Below are 22,688 nucleotides of genomic sequence, written 5' to 3'. Positions count from 1 at the left end.
TGGAATTGCATACATAGGATTGACTGCATGAATAAACTTTCTGAATCCTTTATCATCTGGAACTGAAAATAATTGTGGATGATTACTATGCCTTTCTAATGTGATGATGTTGTCTCTTATTGTTGTCCTAGGCTCTCTTTCACTCTCTGCTTTGTCTCTAGGGGCCACTGTATATGTTTATATATAAAAATATACAAATAAAACAACATTTTTTTACATTAGTAATTCTATAATTTTATATTGTTGGTGATAATAAATTAATTGAAGGCAAGGCAAGTTTATTTATATAGCACAATTCAACAACAAGGTGATTCAAAGGGCTTTACAGAGACATTAGAAACAAAAACAAATAAAAAGCATGATTTAAAATTAAGCAAGAAAACAACCTAAAAAGCCGGTTGGGAGCCAAAAGAGCTGGTTCGGCTCGGCTCACTAAAAAGAGCTGGAATTCCCATCACTAAAACAAAATGCTCAGTTTTGCTGCGAGAATGATTAGAACTTTCATCTCCAAGATGAATTCTTTCAACATGAGCACTGATACCCGTTGCTTCACTGATTCAGAGGAGGACACTAAAACTTTAGATAGTCAAAGTGTCCAAAAGATCAACTGGATCAAGGACATGAAAGACCCATGATAGGCTCCCAGGATACCTTAAATACTGCAAATTTGAAAACTGTGGAATTTGCCATCAAAAAGGCTGTTGAAGAGTTTTTACCAATTTTGGATCAACCTAAGGATCCTCAGTATAACAAGGTGCAATCAGAAACAACTGAAGAGAGTGAGCTCTTGCAAAGCAGCTCACTCATTCAGTTGAGGCAGAGATTGAAAATGCTGCAGAGAGTGGCAAAGTTATCACTCCTACATCATTTCAAGAGAAATTTTAAGCAGTCGTTAGAAAACAACTCGGGTAAGATCAAAATATTCTTTGTGAAGCAATTTGGAAAAGCAACAATTCTTCGCATTGCCAAAAACACCAGGGCTAAATTTCTGAGAAAGGGTAAAGTTGAAAGCAGTGAATTGCTCGAGCAGCTTGTTAATGATACCCAGGTGATCACAGACATGCTCAACAAATATGCTTCTCAGGGCATGGCATCTGAAACTCTACCTGATCTTTTCAGAAGAACATACATAAAAAGAAAGACCAAAGTTTTCTTGGCACTCATGAGATGGTGGTTATAAACCCAGGCTGAGAGACATGGTCTGAGCGTAATGCTTGCAATACTTGGCACACAGACAACAACAGAACCACAGACAACAGCATCCCAGTTGCATCTTCCCATTCAAAGCCGGACCCTTTTGTACTAGAAGATCCGGTACGTAAAGCTTACATTCAAATAACCATTCACAAATTATTTAGCCGCATAGCTAAGAAATTAAACATGAAGTGCATTTGTGTATGCTCACAGAACATCCAAAATTGGCTTCTGAAAGAAGTATGAGGCGAACTCCAGGCTAAAAAATTTTACAGCCCCAAAACCATAAATAGGACAGGAACTGTGTTTGAAATAGCAAACTTGGAACTTACATTTTTCATGCTTTCAACGTGAAAGTCCATTTAAGACACGTTCAACTCAAAACCTAACAAATAATCATTTAACCCAGCCTAATATACAAATATTATAAATTGAAAAAGAATTCCTAAATACAGAGAACATTAAGGAACTGACAGAAGCTCTTCCAGCGAGTAGTGCGGTGCTCTGAACGGATAATTGGAGGTGAGCTTCCCTCCCTCCAAGACATCTACAGGAAGCGCTGCCTGAGGAAAGCGGGGAGGATCATCAAGGACTCCAGTCACCCCAGCCATAAACTGTTCAGACTACTTCCATCAGGAAGGAGGTTCTGCAGCATCCGGTCCCGTACCAGCAGACTGAGAGACAGCTTTTTCCATCAGGCCATCAGACTGCTGAACACGTCATAGACACCTCAGCTTCACTACTGGAACTTTAACATTATGCACTCCATACTGTATATAAATGCCACTTGTTTTGCACATATTCAACTCTGTATATTTTATATATTTCATTATTATTATTATTATTTATTATTATTATTTATTTATTATTTTTTTTACTATTTAATTTGTAAAAATGTGTATACACACACACACACACACGTAGGAAAATATTTAGTATACACATCCAGAAATGCATACACTATTATATATTGTACATATATTTATTAGTTTCAGGTTGGCCATTCTTGTATTTTGCTCGTTTGTGTTGTTGTGTTTGCACATCTCTGTTGCTTGTGGGGCTCGCACACAAGAATTTCACTCGCATGTGCTGTGCCAGTGTGCCTGCACATGTGATGTGACAATAAAAGTGATTTGATTTGATTTTTTTTTATTTTCATCAAATCTTTTTTTGAAAACATGACAGCCGAACAGTGGCGTTCCATTAAATCAGGAAACCCCGACATAGCCACTAAGACTCTTCTGCCAGAGGCCATTATAGAGATCATTGAAACTGCGTCGAAACACTTTCAAATGATCACCCAGAATGCCAACATTGAAGTGTCGGAGGAGACTGTTTTGGACAACATGGGTACCATACTTTGAAAAGTATGGTACCCAAAGAAACTTTGAAAACGGATGATCAGGGCCACAAGGATAGCACTGAAAACTCAGAGCAGCTGTTTGCTGAGGTTGTGCGGAGTGTTCAATCTGCACAGTCTGCTGACACCAAAACAAGCTTCACTTCAGGAAGTGAGCACATCATTCCTTCAAAACATCTAAACAAAATTATAAGTTTTGGTGGGAGAATAATTAAAGCTTTCATCTCCATGATGAAGTCTGTCGGCATGAGCAGTGACACTGTTGGCTCCACTGATTCACTAATTTACTTTATGACTTAAATAAACAGAAATTATCAGTAAATTAAAGAAAATGCCATTTTTACTGTGTAAGAAAATGAAAATGATATTGTAAATTGTGGAAAATATAAACTTTTCGGTTATCAACCGCTTCATGGTAACTTTACAGAAAAACAAACATTTTCCTTTATTTTTCAGGGCATGGGCTGCAGTCTGAAGTGGATTAATCCTGCCTTTTGACATCTCTATTTAATATTCAGTATGTTGATGTGCATGTTGGATATTCTGTTATTCAACTGTGCTTTAATATTGCTATGTAAATGTGATTAGCACTGTTGTCCCTTACCAACTTACAAGAAAAAAATCAATACAATCAACGTTTGCAGGCTTATGTCGCCTTATAATGAAAGAGCCAAGTCCAACTTAATTGTTTATGCATTTTAAAATTTCACAATCACCGTACAAATATGAGTGTACAGGAAAGCAGTAAAATATCTGGAATTTAGGTGTCACGTCTGGTGTGGCAGACGTGTGGAGTTGTAGAAAGGACCCAAAAGGTGGCAGCTCTGGTGCAGGTGAGTATTTATTTACAGGAGTGGGTACAAACAGCAATGGTGGGTGAACATGAAACTGGAAACCTAAACTGGGTAAAACTAACAAAACAAACCAGAAACGAAGATGCGGGCAGGTGCGGGGCAATACATACAGAGAGACGCAGGGAGACCGAGGGGAAACAACACAGACGAACCAGCAACGACTAAGAAGACAAGACTTAAAAACACTCAGAGAGCACAGGGAGATCACACACAGGTGGGGGACACAGCTGGGAGTGGTTAACTAGGGAGGCAAACTGAAAACACTCACATAAGATGCAGACCTTCAAAATAAAACAGGAAACACATACACGCAATGACACAACACAAAAACTTCACGCAGACTGGGGAACACATAGGAACATGAAAACAAAACCCAGAATAATAATAACTACTAAAACATAAACACGGAGTCACAAACTCCGGATCATGACATTAGGCAAGGTTAAACCATTGAAAAGCTCAGTATACTCCTACTATACACAGTTTATGTAAGATGGTGAAATATTGTTTTTTTCCCCAAAATTACCAAGAAATACCTAAATTTACTTACAATGTAATAATTTCTTCATTCGCATATAAAACATGAATTTATGCATAACTTAAAATCACTTACACAGTACTTCACATGACTTCCAGAATAGTCTCTCCTTACCTGTAAAACATCTGAAGTCATGTACTTACTAAAATTACTTATTTACTACCGAAGATGACTTACACATTACATACTTGAGTGCATACTAAGTTAAGTACTTGTGCAGTACATAATTTGCTTACAGTATAACTATTTCTAGTGTGCCTAGCTTTAATTATTTGTAGGTATTTAATTGTAACTGTAAATAACATACATGGAAATTACATTTAATTATGTTCTTAGTCACGTGTATTATAATGTATTACTAAAATATGCTTATTTTAAGCAAATTTCCCACTTGTGGGACTAATAAAGGTTTATCTTATAAACTTAGCCACAAACTGTCTTGTGTTCCAGCCTAACCTCAGCCGACCTGTCTCACTGTTGGATTTCTCTTTCTAACATAGCCATGTTATTTATTTTCCAAGTAAGTAAATAAGTAAAACTTTATTTATAAAGCACCTTTCAAGATATAAAATTACAGAGTGCTTAATAAGCACGTCGTAGGAGCCAACAATGCATAAAAAAACAAAATAAGAGAAATTAATAAAAAGCTGATTTTAAAAGATGTTTTTAACTGGCTTTTAAATAAGACCTTACCAGAGGCAGGTGAACCAATGCACTGTAAGACACTTTCGAACAAAGGTGTAGTTAAAATGTCCAGAGAGCAAGAAAAGGCTGTCATTGTACCAAAAAGCTTCGTTACTGTTGCAAAACTGCCTAAGATAACAGGCCGAGCTGATGTGACAACCGTCTGCACAGATGCTGAGGAAGAGATATTATTTCTTACATTTCTGACCTTAAAACAAAAAATGAAAGAAAATATATATACAACATGAAGAGTCTTTAGATAACGTGCAGATAACATCAGTCTACCCAGTGTCATAAAAACATTTTCACAGTTCTGCCCTTTTACTTTATTAGTTTATTCTGTGGCCATAAGGTTTGAAAACAGCCTCTGGAATCTTATATCCTCTTTCCAAAATGCTCCAGTATCAGAGGAAACAAAACAAAAGCTCAAGAACAAAAATGTGGAACTAAAAATTTATTTTGGTTACCGCTCGATCTGTTTTCATGTTTCATGTTAGGTGGGACTTGTGGTCCTCCTACAAAAACTGTGTGTGTCAGAAACAATCAGTTTACCGATCTGTTTGCTGCATTACTGATTTCACAGATGTAAATATACGCACTGAAATATAATGAAATGAGGCTCTCTAGCATTCTGTACTGAGAATCATTATCGTCGCAGCATGCAGGATAAAACTTCACGTTTCCACACATTCAAACCTTCCTGCTCCTGTTTGAAATATGTTGCTTACTTGCGATGATTTTACATCTCAACATTTGTTTTTGAGTGACACAAATAAGAAGATGAGGCAACATTTCCTTAAGTTTATTCAGAGATCTAGCATCAACGCTTGTAAACTTTAAAAAACTGCAGCAAATAGAAATCTGCCTCTCTCCACTTTGTTTTACCAGATCTCCTACACCTGAATGCCAAACCCAAATGGTGTTGATGTCATGGTCCTGGGCCATGTTGGCCCAGTATTCTTAGTTTTCGTGTATTTTTGTATTTTGTTCCTTATTTAGGCCATGTTTCCTGAGTTGCCCTGGTGTGTTGTTCCCTAAGTGTTTTCCCTTCGTGACTCTTACCCCCTGTGTGCCCCTCTGTGTAGTCATGAGCCCTCGTCTCTCTTTGTGTTTATTCTATGTTTTCCCCAGCCCGTTATGTCTGTGTTTTCCCCGTGCTCTCTCTCCTCCTGTCTGAACCTCTGTACTTCCTGTTTTACTTTGCCCGTCTCCCGCCAGTGTGGTGTTCACTCCTGCTGTGTCTTGTTATGATTATCAGTGTCACCTGTGTTCCCCGTGTGCTCCCACTTCCCTCGTTAACCCTCTGTGTATTTATGTCTGCGTCTCCCTCAGGTCTGTGTCGCGTTCTCCCTCATGCTGCGTGGATTTCCCTGTGTCTCTCTGCGAGTGTTAGTTTACTTTCCCCAGTTTAGTTTTGTATTTCCTACGTTCTGCCGTTCCAGCATTAAAGCTGTGATTTTTGAGTTCATCCCCGTGTCTGTGAGTTTTGCATTTTGGGTCCTCCTCCTGCCTGCCACACAGCGATCCATGACAGTTAACCTATGGAGTGAAAATGCAGATCCTCATGCATCAACCCAGCACCTCAGCCTACCGAGCAGAATGTGATAGCCAACAGTATCAAAAGCTGAGGCAAGGGCCAACATGAGCAGCACAAAACAGTAACACTTATCACTCTGCATCAAAATGTTTCTTGATACTCTCAGACTTCTTTCTTAAATAAATGTGTCTTGACTAATGTACTCATAGTAAACTGGTATATTCACTCTGAAACGTTTCTGGAGCTCTGTGTGAAAGTTTGGGCGACGAGTTTAAGGAAGTGAAAGATGAAATTTACAGACACAGCAAGCTGTTAATATGAGATAAAGTTCAGCACTGGTTTGAGTAGAGGAAGTAAAAGCTCACATACAGATTTAATGAAAGCTAAAGTAACTTAAGAATTTCCATATAGTATTGGTTCTTGTGTCAGTTTTACCTCTTGTTAAATGATGTGGAAAAGCTGTTGTGGTGAGCAGAGCTACTCAATCTTTTAGTGTTACTTTAGTCTAAATAGACTGGAATCAGCCTTTATGGACTGTATTCATACCGCACAGCAGTCATGACCTCTGTGTTGAACTTGCAGCCATGGTTGAGGTGTGTTTGCGGTTCAGGACAGCACAATGAGACATCACATGCTCCTCTTCATGATAGATTCCTCCATGTAGACAATTACGGCACAGTGAACTGAACCGGATTACTGACACATTATCAATTACTCAAATATTCTAAAAACAGGTCCATTGCCTTTGTATTGGTGTTTTTTTAAAAGTATTTGAGCAGTGAGTTTCTGTCACACTGTGCTGTGTGGATTGTTGATTAACTTTAGCAGAGCCAAATATAGGATGCAGGAGAGGCACGAAACTCAAAGGAAGCTTTCAAAGCTGATAGTCCAGGAAGCAAACAAAGTCCAAAATGCCCAAAACACACAGGAATAATATCAGAGTCCAAATACCAGAAGTCGCAAGGGATGCAAATACAGGACGCACAGAGCGAGGAAAGAAAGAGCTGCAAAAATATCACGACAAAGGAAGACTGAGAAAATATATACAAGAAAAAGACAGCTAACATAAGAAGAAGAAGTTTATTTGTGTAGCAGTTTTGAAAACACACATGGGCACATGCCTAAAAACACATTACAATAAGTATTATATATTATGCATGCAAACTCAGAGACGTAGGCACTGTCTAAACTGTAGGAACAGCTGCAGATGACTAATTAAATATTAACTAGAGCAAAGATAAACAATAAACCCAACCCAAAGATAATTTATCTTTTGTGTGTGTGTGTGTGTGGGGGGGGTGAATGAGCCTCTGTCATAACCAGGTTCAGGGAGGGGTGATATGAAATGTCCCTAAATGCCAGAAACTGCGTTTTTTGTCCCTGGTCAACCCCATTAGATTAAAATGTCCAAATTCACAGCATTAAGAAGCGTGTTTGCAGCCTGCTGTTCACAGTTTTAGACTTCATATATGGTTTTCCACTTCATTACAACTGTACCGATTTTTTTTCAACTCCCTTTGTCCTGGACACACAGAAAATGTGACCTCCCTGTGACTTCACATTTGCTGCTATCTGTCTAATCTTGCAACACTGAAAGGAGGGGAAAGGAGGGGACAGGGACACTCAGGAGAGTTTCTGTTTACAGAAATGAAACTTAAAGCAGCTGCTGATGTCTGAACCAGTAAACTGAAAGTTACAGAGCTGAAGTGGAGCCTGCTCAGACTCAGAGAGGAAGCAGAGAGATAAACACATCCACACAGCGAGGACGCTCACACGCTTCACTGCAGGGACGCTCAGTGTCAGGCATAAAGATGAAGCTGCTTCTTGTTCCCTTTCTGATGGTTATTATGGAGGTGATTGGTGGACCAACTCCATCTGAACAACCAGATTCATGGCCAAGAACAACAGGTACACACACAGAAAAGAATGTGGTTAAATGCAAATATTATTACCAAAATTCCAGCAGTGAAAATATTTCTTAATTAAAATCATGCACATGCAGTAAAGACAAAGGACTATAACAATGGTCCTTTGTCTTTATTAACAATATTTAAAAAGGCCCATGTGATATGCAGTCAGATTTGCTGTTGCTTTTATTTTGTGTAGACTGCAGCTGAAGGCTCGGACTCCTACGCTGCTTTTCCAAACTCTGCAAACCACAAGTATGGCTGCAGCCGGAGAGCCAAGTGCTCTGGTGGAATAATGCTCTGAGCTGTATGTTGGGGCCCAATCATTCAGGACATACAGTAATGTGAAAAAGTGTTGGCTCCCTTCCTGATTTCTTTTTTTATTTGTATGTTTGTCACACTTAAATGTTTCAAATCAACAAACAAATTAAAATATTAAACAAAGAATACAAACACAAGTAAACACAGAATGCAGTTTCTAAATGAAGGTGTTTATTATTAAAGGGAAAAAAGTCCCAACCTACATGGCCCTGTGTGAAAAAGTGATTGCCCTCTAAACCTAATAACTGGTTGAGCCTTAGCAGCAACAACTGCAATCAAGCGTCAGTCATAACTGGCAGTGAGAAATTTTGGACCACTCATCTTTGCAGAATTGTTGTAATTTAACCACATTGGTGGGTTTTGTAGGCATGAACCACCTTTTTAAGGTCATGCCACAGCATCTCAATCGAGTTCACGTCAGGACCTTGACTGGATCGCTCCAAAGTTAACTTAATTTTGTTTTTCTTGCTGCTGGTGTATTTTGGATCGTTGTACTTGAATAGTGCTTCAGCTTGAGATCACAAACAGATTCTCCTTCAGGGTGCTTTGGTAGACAGCAGAATTCATGGTTCCATTTATCACAGCAAGTCTTCCAGGTCCTGAGGCAGCAAAACAGCCCCACACCATCACACTGCCACCACCATATTTTTCTGTTGGTATGATGTTTCTTTTCTGAAATGATGTGTTACCTTTATGCAACATGAAATGGGAACCACGCTTCTAAAAATGTCATTGTTTGTCTCGTCAGTCCACAGAGTATTTTAGTTTTGAGGATCATTTAAATGTTTTCAGGCAACTGTGAGACGATCCTTCTTTTTGGTCAGCAGTGGTTTTGTCCTTGAACTCTCCGATGGATGGCATTTTTGCCCACTCTCTTTGTTATTGTTGAATCATGAACTCTGACCTTAACGAAGACACATCAAGTCTGTGGTTCCTTAATGTTGTTCTGGGTTCTTTTCTGATCCCCTGGATGAGTCATCGATGCGCCCCTGGAGTAATTCTGGTAGGCCAGTCACTCCTGGAAGCTTCACCACTGTTCCACGTTTTTTCCAATTTGAGTATAATGGCTCTCACTGTGTTCATTGAAGAAAATGTCATTGTAACTTTCTTTTAGACTGACAGATGTCTCTGACTTTGTTTCTCAGGTGTTTCTTTGCACCTGGGAGGTTTGGATAACTTTTCTCCCTTAATCAATGAAATCATCATTAAAAACTGCATTTTGTATTTACTTTGTCTAATATTTACATTTCTTTGATGATCTGAAACATGCAAGTGTGACAAATAACGCTAGGAAATCAGGAACGGGACAAACACTTTTTCACACCACTTTAAACATGAGAAGAAGGGTTTTTAACTTTAGTAATAATTAAGGTTCTGGATTTAGCAGATCAATTAAGAGATATGATCTTTCTTTCCAGCCTCTCTTTGTACTTTCATTGCAGTGTTTTGGAACAAATGGAGGTTTATAAAAAGCTGCTCGATATTAAGGATGTTTAAGGATATATCTCTGCAGTTAAAGTGAATTCGTCTTGTCACAGTAGTGAAAATCTGATATCTTTGTGTCACTGAGTTCTCATCAGCGAGGACTGGAGCTCCACACGTACCTCTTTATTTATGCAGCTTCTAAAAACAGAAGATAACCTTTGCTCCACTGTAAAGCCCAGCTGCAGAGCACTGACTGTTTGCTTTGCAGCACAGCTACCTGTTGTGCTCACACACTCTGTCCCCTCCTGCCCTGCACCTCAGGTGAGAGAGGTTAATTAGCAGATGCACACCAGGTGCTCTGCGCCACCTTTCCATCTTACAGTTGCATCTAAAACCAAACCGCACATCCGTCCAGTCTCAAACAGGCTGGAGTCACATTCCTGGCTTTAATTATTGCTCTAGTCCACCTTCATCCTGGATGATGGACTGTTCATAAAAGCACTTATATTAATGAGTAAAAAGAAAGTTTCATATCATGTTGACCACTTGTTTGTGTTTCTGTCTCCAGGAAGTTCTGCACTAGATCTAAGAGGGAAGATGTTCACTTTGTCTCGTAATTATGGAGGTGTGACCTTCTACCCGCCCTATTATGATTCTGTCTCGCCTTCTACCACTGATTACCCAACCAGAAGACACAAAACCCGTTCCTGGATCCCCACCACACCTCCTACCACCAGTCCCTGGGGCTCCACTCGTTACTCCCCCCTTTCTACTCCTTCCTGGACCACCAACCGTCGCTGGACCTATCCCTGGACAACAGAGAGTCCAACTAGAGGTGAGTACAGTCCAACATAGGTACAAAAATGTGGTAAATCAAGTGTATGTTGTATTTATTACAAATTTGTTATAAATTTGTATGCATGTGTTCAGATGAGATTCAACTATAGAAGCTGTTAAGTTTTTGCTCTTCTTTGGTAAATTTGTGATCCTGCTCTCCTCCTGTAGGTGTGTCCGTGTGTCTGCGTTACATGGCTGACAATTTACAGTCCGGCTTCCCGCTTTTCACCCTCAGTCCAAACAGATCCCCTCTGAGTTTGGAGGCAAACCCTAACTCATATGGCCTGACATTTAGCGGTTACTACAACTATGTGTACCTGTGGCCCCTCATCAAGTTCTGGCCAAACATCGGATCGGACTTCTGGACCAGTGTGTGCCTCACTGTGGACACCAGGAAGGGTGTGGTACAGATGTTCAGCGGCTCAAACATGAGCATCAGGAAGGTGCTGCCGTCTCAGGTGAGAACAGGGTTGAAATCGGCTTATAGGCAGATATAGCAGACGACACTTATGGATTGTTTCCATCCACTTTCTTAAACATTTTGAATGTTTAAGTTATTGCTTCATGTGTTTCTGTTTTATGTGTTTTTCCCTCCTTCTGTAAGAAAAACTGTACATCTGTAAACCGCTTGAGTAGATGTACTGAGTTATGTTTTGTTACTGGGTCTGTTGGAGGTGCTCATTTTAATTTCTGTAGCTTCACACTGTTGCAAATCACCTCAGTGCAAACTGGGAATCATCAAAGATGACAACAGATAGAAAAGAAGAACCAAAGAAAGAACAAATGCAAAGAAACAAATTGTTAAAATGATGAGACGATGAATCCTTCATTGTAGATATAAATGCTTAGACTCTAAAAGAATACAGGCACCTTACTTATTTTTATGTAATCATCTTTAATTTCTCTCATTGTCTCTATTACGTCTGTCTCCTGTGTGTGTGTTCAGTATGTGTGGTCAGGTGAGCCTGTGATTGATTTCCCAGGTTTTGATGGTCAGCTGACAGACATCCAGATGTGGGACTATCCACTCCGCTATAAAGAAATCTTCTACTACATGAGCAGAGGTTATTATGGGTAAGATCCTGTGTGTGTGTCTGTGTGTGTGTGTGCACGCACATCGACTTACACTGAACTCAGAGAGTACTCTAACAGGGAATCCATTTATAAACATATTCAAACTTAGGGCGTAATGACACTCGATTACCTGTACCTTGCCCAAGCAAGTTTGGTGTCCAAAGTCTAGTTCATTGGTCCAGCATGATTGTTGTGTACCTTTCCCAGGTGTATTGTGTCCCTGGAGAGGTGGGCACAGTGCATTTGTGATAGATAACAAACTGCAAATGGTTTAACAGTAATAAGTCTTTATCAAATCAGCCAATGCTGCAGTGGCTCTTTGTGGTGTGGATTTATACTTGTGTGCTGATGTGTCTTTGAGTGAAACTCGAGCACCATTTATGTTGGACTTCCTTTTATGCTTGTGTAATAACAATAACTAATAATGCTCCTGTGTTTTTTAGGTCTTACAGCGGCTCCGTCCTCTCCTGGTCCTACATCAGATACTCTCTCAGAGGAAGGGTAGTCATGGAGGACTCCTATGGTATGCAGGCCAAAGAGCCAATCAGGAAAGTGGAGCGAAAGCACAGACCAAAGAAAGACAAGCTGAAGTTTTTCAGCATGGAGAAGGATGGAATGAGTGAGGACCAAAAGACCCAGGTGTTATAAGACGTAACAGGGGCATCAGCACAAAAAGAAAAGCAAAAAAGAGTGATTCTTTCCTTCTTTAACACTGATCATATGAAATTAAAAGTATGAGGCTTTTGCTCCATGTCTTTCCCCGCTTTTCTGTTCATTCTCCAAAAGCTAAACTTCCTCTAAAGTAACCAACAGCAAAGAGTCCAGCTCAGCGACTTAAATTAGTGGAAGTGAGGCCTCACTCAGCGCACTGAGTTAGCACTGCAGTGTCCACGTGCCACGAGCTACAGGTATTATGAAGGAGTCGTCTATCAATAAAGACCAAATGGTATTCATACAAGGCTGTAAACATGTGTTCATCATACTGACTGAAAATTGGCAACCACCAGGGATGAGAAGTATGCAGCTGGTTTGGGTACACTGTCCAAGGAGTTGAACTGCATGTACTCAATACTGTATACAAGCACTCCATTTGAGACACAGAATTTATTAATGCTATCTCAAAGCTAATTCTTTTCATTTGTATCCACTGTGGGGTTTGTTTGTTTTTTTTACATCTGTGTTTTGTTAAAGAAAATAATTAAAGAGGTGGTAGACAGAATCTGATTTATTGTGAAATTTATCCATTGAGACACTTGGTATTGTGAAGCTTAAGTCTACAAGAAAATACAAAGAAAGAAATTAATTTTAACAAACTTCAAAAAAAGTTTTACTTTGTTTGAGATTATTAGTTGTATTAACATTTTTAGTGGAAAAACAAATTTGGGGCTGAAACCCATCCCAGTGAGTGATGGGAAACTAGCACTGATTAAGTTTAATATGCATGCCTTTGACGTTTGGGTGGAAGTATTCAGAGTATTTAGAGAGTACAAAGTCCTCCGAGAAAGACCCGAGCCAGCAGGGGGGTTTACACCCAGGGTCCAGTTGTTCAGAAGGTGTAATCTAAAAACAATGATCCAGTTTTGGTAGTCCTTTTTGGCCTTCTACTGATCACGTAATCCAGATCGTAATCAAGAGATGGCAGGAAGACAGTTTTAATATGAAGCAGGGTTTTTTGTTGCAGTTTGATTAGGACAAGCTAACAAAGGTACTTAAATGGGTTTAGTAAAAAAAAGACTAAAATAAACTCTTCAGCAACAATTAACCCTTTAGTACAAGGCAGATCTTACTCATCTGCATCTGTGTTGGGCCCCTACAGATCATTAAAGACCAAAACGTGACTCTAAAGAAATCCTTGCCCTCGTGCAGCACTGGAGAATCTTTGATAGGAGCTCCTCAGAAAACAAGCAAGAGATCTTTTACATTTTAAGAAGTCAGTTTAATGACACAAAACAAAACACATCAGTTAACGTCAGTGACCCCACTGAACGAGACATGTAGCATGAAAAAATCCTCTGACCTCATCCAAACAGCAGCCTTTTCAAACATTTAATCAAACAGCGACATGCTGCATGAGTTTTAGCAGCAGCCGTCGGTCATCTGCATCAACCTTTACAAACATTCAAAAACAGCTGCTGGATGAATTTTGTTTCACTGTAATACTGTTTCAGAAGCAAAAACAATGTTGTGAAAGATGCACCGCAGGAAGGCCACTCAAACAAGTTCAATAATCATTTGCTTATATTAAAAAAGTAGGTCAGCATGACTTTCATCATAACGAGTCTCATCACCACAGCTGCAGTGCTTCAGGCTGTTAGAGCGGTTAGAGCGGTTGAGCGTAGTGGTTATGGCTTCAATTTAAAAAAAACATAAAATAAAAAGTCAATGGAGCAAAAATGCATATTTAAAAACAATGGCTTTGAGACATTTTGAATTTGTAGTGTCATTTTTCTCTACACTTTATATTAATTTGAGGGGAAAATGCCTCTGAAGGAGACTTTTAAATCTAATTTCTACATGTGTCCCACAGCTGCATAAGACAGTATTTAAAACATAAGCTTAAGTCTAACCTTAACCAGGTGTTTGAGACATCCATCCTCCATCAAACCAGAATTATTTGCCATAAACAGATTTTTATTTTAACCATCTGTCTGTCAGGAACTTGCATTTACCTCATACAGAGAGAAGCAGCAGATTTAGACCTGCTGTAAAAAAGCAGATTATATCTAGGAGTATCTTAAGAATAGGGTGACCAGGTCATTTAAATTTCATCTCCCTTCTTCCACATTTTGAGACACTCTCCACATAGTTTGTTAAAGTTTACTAAAGTAAGCACGTGTTTCAGAGGAAACGTGTCTAAAAACCTTTCTGCTTATCAGACAGAACAGCAGTTTTAACACAAGAAAAAGGAAACACGACACAAGATCACAGAAATAAACATCAGCTTCAATTTATGATTCTCAAAATCAGGGGAAATGCATTCAAATGACATGTCACATGATCGAAGTCAAACATGTGACCTAAAACTAAACATTTTTATCTTAACGTAGTTTACTGGGATCTGGCCACCCTACACGACACTTCAGTACTGACGATAAACACAATGTTTAAAAATTAAATATCATGTTAATAATGCTAAATGATAATATTGTAAATAATGGTGTAACTGTTTGTAGTTCAGCGTCTCACTGCACTATTTTGATTTTTATCAACTTCTTTCTTATAATTTTTGCAAATTTACAGAATAACTTAAAACTTCATTATTGCTACTTTTTCATATAAATACTCTTAGATTTCATCTCTTTATTTGTACATAATTTGGGTTTTTTGATGGCATGATGTTCCAGTCTCTTATCACACCTCTGTTGGTAAGAGACTTGTATCTTTTGGAGAAAAATCTACAAATTCAAGATGTCCCTGTGCCTCCAGGGCAGTGTAAATATTCTCGTAAAAGCTATTCATCGCTGCAGTGGTGTCACTATAGTTAATAATTAGCAAAGACATCTGTTTGAATAGCAAAATAATTATCATACATCCTCATATGTGGGCGAACATTTTACTTTACAGCTTTATGTACAAAAAAAAACCTCCTCAGCTGCTACACTGTGGAATAAGAATAGCCCTCCATTAAAACATTGAAAGTTGTAAAATATTACTTTTTTTTAATACAAATATAAATTTTGTAAGGTTGCCCAACAACCAGATGTCACAGGTTTATCCAACCAGTACATTTTTTTTGTCTTTACAGCTGTCTGCTCAATAAAAAAGGCAAAATTCAAAGCATTTATAAAACAGCTGTTACATGATGGCAGGAAAACAAATCCACAAGCTTGCAAGTCCATTCAATGTTCCGATGATGTACAACGCAAACATAAAACAACTGTATGTGCCGACGTATGTAATCTCTTTCAGAAAAATTAGAGCGAGGCATATCAATTTGTTTTCTGAAAAATCAAACTGCCAAGTTGTTAAACCATTATTGCTTCTACGTTTTAGAAAATGTACAGAAATCTTTGAAATATCACAGATCATAGTGATGCAATCATAAAATTCAACATTTAGCAGGCTTTCTTGATTTCCATGTTTAATCATCGTGTGCTATGAAGGAGCTCTTGTTGCAGCTTGACTTTTAATATAAATTTTTAGCTTTATATCGATTTCTGCACAAAGCTTTTCATTTTGTAAATATGGGCTCTAAATAATCTGCCAGGTTAACTAAAGGTTACACTGACTCACTGCACCATCTTGTGATACAAAGTGGTATTACATAAAGGGCAGCCAGTTGAGATCTCTTTAGTCAAAGTGTTTTTTGTTCGCAATGTGTTCGATAGCTTCAACTCATTTTGAAAGGTCTGAGGCAAAACAAGCAAACAAACAAAAAGTCTCACAATAATTTAAACCTCCTAAAATTAAATATAATGTGAAGAATCAGCATCTGTGTATTATCCTGAGCAACCGTGACCACTATCATACATAGAAAGTTCATTGTTTGTTAGTCATTAGAATGAACACATTTTAAAGCACAGCAGTGCCATTTTTGAAAGCTCCACCCCCTCCCCAGCCATCTATCCATTTTCTGCCTCTTTTTTGGAACCAGCTCACAGGGCCAGCAGCCTCAGCAGAGTCATCTAAAACTCCCCGTCACCAGCACTTCTGGGGAGACACAAGTGTTCACAAGCCAGCTGAGAGACAATCTCTCCAGCGTGCCCTAGTTTGCACTGAGACCTCCTTCCAGTAGGACATGCCAAAGACGCCTCATCTAGGAGGTGCTCTGGAGGCATCTTACACCGATGAACCACCACAACTGCCTCCTTTCCATGTAGAGAAGAGCTGCTCTACTCTGACCAAGCTTCGCACCCTATAGCAAACTTCAGAGGAAGCTCACAGCTGCAGCCATCACTCAGTACTCACAACAGTGAGGGTAGAAATGTAGATAAGCAGCTTCAGTTTAACACCCAGTACCACAGCTGACTCCACACAAATCTGTTTGCCCAGCTCTGCTTCCACTCCACCCTCACTCCTGAACAAGAACACACAAAAACCTTCCAATTCAGGTAGCAACTTATTCCCAACCCACATGGGGCACTCCACCCTTACTGAGTCTCAGACTTTGTGTCATCCAAACTGCTCTACAATCAAGAATTTTTTTGTCAGGTGAATAAAACAGAACAGCTTCTATTTATCTTTATACAAGTTGATGATAATTTTCAGGAAAAAACTAAACTATATATAGAAAATAAACCTTTTTAAAATCAAAACAACTGACAGTTTCTTTCAGTTCATAGCAAGGACTTGAAAGTGCATTAAAATAATTGCTTAAAAGAGTTGTTTTGGCTTTTAAAAAGTTTATTTTTCTATGAACGATCTCGAGCGGAAACGGATACGGTTTGATCCTGCGATGAGAAACAAACGTTTAAGAATTGCGCTGAATTGAAAGAGTAAACAGCTTTAAAAATGCCAAATCAAACATGTGGCGCCAACTGCTGCGGTGATCCCCCACTTTTATGACCCAGAGCCTTCCTTTCTTTCTAGAAAGAAAGGAAGACTCAAGCTTCAGTTTTTCACAATAAAAGTCCATTCCACCATTTAAATTTTTTTTTTTAAATATAAGAAATTAGAATATACTTCAAGTAAAAGTGTTAAAATGGCCAAATAACTTCTAAGAACAATTTGTGAACCCTTTAAAATTGAAGTCAATAAGATACAGGAATTACCTGATTGTGACAGTGACACTAATCAGGAGAAAAGAAGAAAGTTCACAAACAACACGCAGAAAGTCAATCTCTCATTATTACCGATTATCATAAAACAATAATTATCTCTAGAAATCAAATTTTGGGGTCTAGCTCATATTTTTTGGTGTCCTCTCATTCATTCAAATGAAAAACTTTTTTCCCTTTCGTTTAAAAAAAAAAAAAAAAAAAAAAAAGCCTGAACAGATATCTTATAAATTTGCATTTCTGCAAGTATTTTTCAAATGATCTATTTTTCTTTCTTGGTGGATACGGGCCTGTCGGAGGAGATTCTACATGATTTTACACAAGAGTGACACAAAACTTCAGATGTTAAAAGAACAAAGCAAAGCAAACAACAACAGAAAAACAAACAAATATAAAGACCATTCTGAATTTCATTTTGATAGGTCATGTAACGATCATGTGACACGGATAAAAAAAGATGACTGGCTCCTGCAGAGAGTTATTGCAGGGGTCGCTGGTGGTTAGTGCTGTGTGTGTGTGTTTTAGTAACATCACATTATAAAGCACTGCTTGGCTCAGCTTGTTTGCATAAAGGTGTGAGAAGGGCACACTGGTCCAATTATGGATGAAGTGCACTTCTTTGGGAAACTTTTTACATTTCCAGATTTTGTTCAGTTAGACTGCAGCGACCCACCATCAATGTTTAAAAAACAAACAAACAAACAAAAAAATGTTAAGGAGGTAAAAACGTCCAGGGTCAAAGGTCAGTAAAAGCCATCTTCTTGTTGCTTGCGCACGCAGCCTCAGACTGTTCAGAAAATGCTATCAGGATCGAGCCCTCCAGGCTTTCTTCATGTAGTAATGTAGCAGTGATTTTTAAAAAGGAAAAAAAAAAAGGTGATCCTGGTTTGACTGGTCATCTTAAAAAAAAAAAATAAAAATACCCACATGATCACTGACATGCTGTTTAGTCTGACTCATTGAGAGCTGGCACCCAAGTATGTGCTTTCCATCTTAGACCAGAGCAGATTTAAACTGGCACTCACTCTGAGTGAAAGGGTCCACATCACCCTCACCTTGGAAACTGACTGGGAGGAGAGCCACCAAGCCCCCCCACCCAAAACTTTAAAACAAGCTTTAACTGGGGGTTAGTGTTGCAGCCTGCAGGGTTAGAGGTCAGAGCGTGGTGGGCTTGTGAAGGATGCCCTGCAGGTCCTCTGGTAAGGTCAGGATGACACCCTCGATATGGGCTCTCAGCTTCTCCAAGGTCCCGGGATGCACTGGTAACTTCTCCCTCTCCGCCTGAGTCTGCAGCAAAGAGCACAGTGAGACAAAAATGCTTCATCCAACAGGCTGAAGATGCAGCAGATGCAAGATACCAGGTGCATCAGCAGGGATTACTAACAAGCACAGCCATGTATGCTGTGTCAGTAAAAGTAAAGTAAAAGAAGTAGGAGGAATTCAAGGCAGGGAGAAATTATTTTTTTTTATTTTTTATTTTTATTTTTTAAATTTGATGGACCTTGAGTTGAAGGTCATCTGCCCGAGAAAGAAGATGACCTTTAACCTGTCATCCTCCTGGGCGTGTTCAGGCAGCTTCCAGTGCCTGCATCCTGTTCTGACCATTTGCACTGTGTGTTTTGCAATTTCAGACACAGCTCAAACTTTACAGAGAATAAAGATCAATTTCTGCTTCAAGTGAACCTGAATGTCATGTTTTAAATCAGTTTTAAACTGCACAGCTCCCAGACCTGAAAGAAGCTGGGTTCCCACAGCTTAAGCCCAGTTAGATTTAAGACTTTGGCACTCCTCCTAAATTTATTTTAGTTTTTTTAAAAAGGCTTGTAATCATGAATGATGTCAGTTCTTCATTTCTTATGATACATCCATCGACCCATCCATGCAACACATAAAAAAAAAGTTCTATGCTACGCACTCACTTCACTGCCTTATAAAACACTAGCACACACTTTAATCCAACAGATAAACCGGTCATGTTGCCTATGGTTCAGATTCAGTGCAGTTTTACAGTAGCTGAAGCTTATTTAGCTTACTTAGCACCATGTTAGCATCACTTAACTCCTCCCAATAAATGACACCCCAGCCAGAAGACCTGTAGCCAGTGCAGTAATTATGGTGGATGTACAGCATGTTGACACTGCACTGAATATTTAATGTAAAACAAAAAACCTAGTTTGGGGTGTATGTCATGTGTGTGCTAACTGAGAATGAACAGATAATGCAGGCACATTTTGGTTTTGATTTTTATCGGTCCGTGCCCAAAACTTTATGACCTCAACATCTATTAACTTTGCAAGAAAAGAGAAAAGCTACAGGACTATTAGCTGTTGTGCTAGTAGCAGAGCCGTAGTTTAGCAGTAAAAGTACAGGAGGTTTTAGTAGAGGCAGTAATATTAAAGTTATAGACCATGAATCATCTTTACAGACCAGTTTGTCTTTCAGCTTCAGGACCAGATCGACTGTCTCCACCTCTGTGTGCTTCTGGATTCTCTTCTGGAGATCCTGCAGAAGAACAAATGACATGGAGATCGATAAAGGTGTCTGGGACTCAATTCAAGGGTACTCATTACATTTTATGACTCAATTCAACACTGATATTGTTGAATTGAGTCGATGTTGACTGATGGCCATTAAGATATAGAGAGCTTTAGCCAATGGCATCACTTAACTACTTTCTAACATCCCATCTATGTAAAAACAGAAAATAATAATAATTATGCTCAACTTTATGTTCAGAGAGCCAAAACCTCAGACCACTCTAAACACAGTTAGTTTAATCTTGAATTTGTATGATGCTTTGGATATTGCCTTTTCATGGTCCCTCAAGTTCCACCCACCTGCTGTTCAAACCTTGAGGAGCCAATCAGAAGTTAACTTAAAAGCATAAAACACTAAAATAATGTTTCAGACAGACTCAGCCCGATCTTTATACACTCCAAGCCTTTCTCCTCCTCACCTCCTCACACAGCGCTTCGAGGTGCAGGGCTTCCAGTTTCTGCGTCATCTCTTTCCTCCTGTTGCGGAACCAGCCGTCAAAGTTGGGAGACTTGAGGAAATGCCTTTAAATTTAAGAAGAGAAAAGAAAAAAAAAAAAAAAAGAGTTCATATGACACTCGGTATAGTCTGCATTCCGACAACATGTCAGTGATTCACTATTGACATCTTTTCAGTCTGTGTTACAATCAAACCATTCATACTTAACCCAGTAAAAACCTCTATGGCTTATGAACTTAAAAATACAGATTTCCATGTGATAAATTAACTTCTGCAGATAGATTTTTTTAATAAAGGCTTATGCCTGCACCTGTAGAGTCCTATCCAGTCTCCTTTCAGTCTGGACGTAAGCTGAGGTCCAGCTTTCTCCAGTGTCTTCATGAAGTCCTGCTGTATGAACGGTCGTAGCTGAGGAGGACTCTTCCAGGGACTGATGGACTTTTGGAGAGGCATCAGACTGGCCACGTACCGCTCCTGCACCACACGAACAAATCATTTTAGTTGAAGCCTAAAATGCTTATTGTCATTTGTAAAATTAAAATCACATATTTACAGCTTCATAGCCCGATGTATCAGAGTTAAATCCACTTCTGTGAAATCTTTCAAACTCAGATTCAACTCTAAAAAACACAGCATTCATTATAGAGTTCTTGGATCTGATTGGAGGATACCACATACATAAAGTAATTGGTTGTTACCAGTGGAATGATGAAGCTTTGTGTCAGTTCTAAGAAGTAGCGCCGAAGAATTGCATTCTGGGCTGCAGAGGGTCTCTTCTGTTGAACACCCTGCAAAACAAGAAAATACATAAAAATATTTCATATTTTCAATAATGAATAAGGGGATGCTTAAAAATGGGAAATATCTCACCTTCTGAAGCTGTTTGATGATTTCTTCATCTTTGTTGAGATACGGTTTATATGCAGTGTACACACCTACAGAACACACACACTTATCAGACTGTTTTTTTAGTTATTGCGGGACCTCTTGCACAATTTGTGTGTGTGTGTGTGTGTGTGTGTGTGTGTGTGTGTGAGTGAGTGAGTGAGTGAGTGAGTGAGTGAGTGAGTTGAGTGAGAGAGAGAGAGAGAGAGAGATTTCATGTAATATTAAAAAAAAGTAAAAAATCTTCATAATACAGAAAAATAAATAGAATAAAAGGGGGATGTGAAATATCTACCGGGTTTAGAGTCCAGAGTTTTGAGGTTTTTCAGTTTCTTGACTTTCATCTGCTTGGCCATCTCTCCTGTGAGTGCCAGATGGTGAAAAGAGTGATCAGACAGGTTGATATTTCTCCTCCATTTCAATACATCATTACCTACTTCATTAACACACTTTTTGCACAGAGACATCTTTTTGAACAAGTTTGAGACCCTGTATGTCTCAGTTTGCTGAAGCTGTAACGTTTACCTGCTTGTTTCATGTCTCCGATGCGGATGATGTGCGGCCAGTGCTGCAGCGTTTTTGCAAAAAAAGGATTGGTCACTCCTAGAATGACTGATGGCCTGCGAAAACACAGATTAATAACTTTTAACACCAATAAGCAGAAAACAATTTTCAACACTCAACAAATTTCTAACAAAGTAACTTCTGTTCATTGGCTCCCTTTTAAATTAGAATTTCAAACATCCTGAATGACCACGTCCTATCATCACTTTTTTCCAGCTGCTGTATGGAGTGGCAGCCTGTTCCAGCAGCTCCTGTTGCTATATTTAAAATTAATTTAGGGACTTTATTGCATGATTAAATTGATTTATTTTCCTTGCTCATTTTGATTTATTTGAAGGTGAAATAGATACTTTTTGTTTTACAAATCTACTCGTGGCAACAGAATCTTCACCAGCTGATCGTTCCACTGCCCACAAATTTATCCCAGCTACTAATCCCAATGACAACAGCATGGCGTCATTTTATTTTTACTTACGGAGCCTGCGTCCTGGTGGTGTACTCCTTAAACTCACTGTCATGAATGGTGAAGTACGGCCGGAAATCACTGCAGTAACGCAGAGGAGCAATGCAGCTGCAGAGGGGGAAAAAAACATTAAAACATTTTCTAACATTTTTAAACTAGAGAGTGTTTACTGAACCTTCTGACAAATTAAAAAAAAAAAAAAAAACCAGGACAAAAAAAAACTTGCGAAAGTGAAATGAAAAACAGGAATTTAGTTCTTGTGAGTTAAGAGGATGCAGAGCATAGGGTTAGATGGAGGTGGATCATTCACTGTGGTGATCCCTGAAGGAAACAG

General features: G+C 38.9%; 2 protein-coding genes across 2 annotated transcripts in view; one reads left to right on the top strand and one right to left on the bottom strand.

Annotated features, from left to right (window-relative positions):
* The first annotated feature begins 7,798 nt into the window (after positions 1–7,798).
* Positions 7,799–12,657, top strand: LOC102302474 (C-reactive protein). The gene is made up of 5 exons (XM_005938868.3): positions 7,799–8,075; positions 10,389–10,655; positions 10,826–11,115; positions 11,604–11,731; positions 12,175–12,657. The coding sequence occupies exons 1-5, from the start codon at positions 7,979–7,981 to the stop codon at positions 12,377–12,379; spliced, it is 987 nt and encodes a 328-aa protein (XP_005938930.1). The 5' UTR covers positions 7,799–7,978; the 3' UTR covers positions 12,380–12,657.
* A 988-nt stretch (positions 12,658–13,645) lies between these two features.
* dennd6aa (DENN/MADD domain containing 6Aa) overlaps positions 13,646–22,688 on the bottom strand; it is a 24,022-nt gene continuing 14,979 nt past the window's right edge. The window contains exons 11-19 of the mRNA XM_005938867.3: positions 22,367–22,462; positions 21,853–21,947; positions 21,623–21,688; positions 21,313–21,377; positions 21,141–21,230; positions 20,753–20,916; positions 20,405–20,507; positions 19,876–19,950; positions 13,646–18,735 (exon numbers count right to left, since the gene is read on the bottom strand). Coding sequence (XP_005938929.1) covers positions 18,604–18,735; positions 19,876–19,950; positions 20,405–20,507; positions 20,753–20,916; positions 21,141–21,230; positions 21,313–21,377; positions 21,623–21,688; positions 21,853–21,947; positions 22,367–22,462 — 886 coding nt within the window. The 3' untranslated portion in view covers positions 13,646–18,603. The remainder of the gene's footprint in view (positions 18,736–19,875; positions 19,951–20,404; positions 20,508–20,752; positions 20,917–21,140; positions 21,231–21,312; positions 21,378–21,622; positions 21,689–21,852; positions 21,948–22,366; positions 22,463–22,688) is intronic.

Source organism: Haplochromis burtoni, unplaced genomic scaffold, assembly GCF_018398535.1.
Source record: "Haplochromis burtoni strain Fernald_Lab_line unplaced genomic scaffold, NCSU_Asbu1 Contig_183, whole genome shotgun sequence".
In the NCBI taxonomy this organism is placed as follows: domain Eukaryota; kingdom Metazoa; phylum Chordata; class Actinopteri; order Cichliformes; family Cichlidae; genus Haplochromis; species Haplochromis burtoni.
Note: the sequence above shows the minus strand (reverse complement) of the source record. Positions and strands in the feature narration are given on the sequence as shown.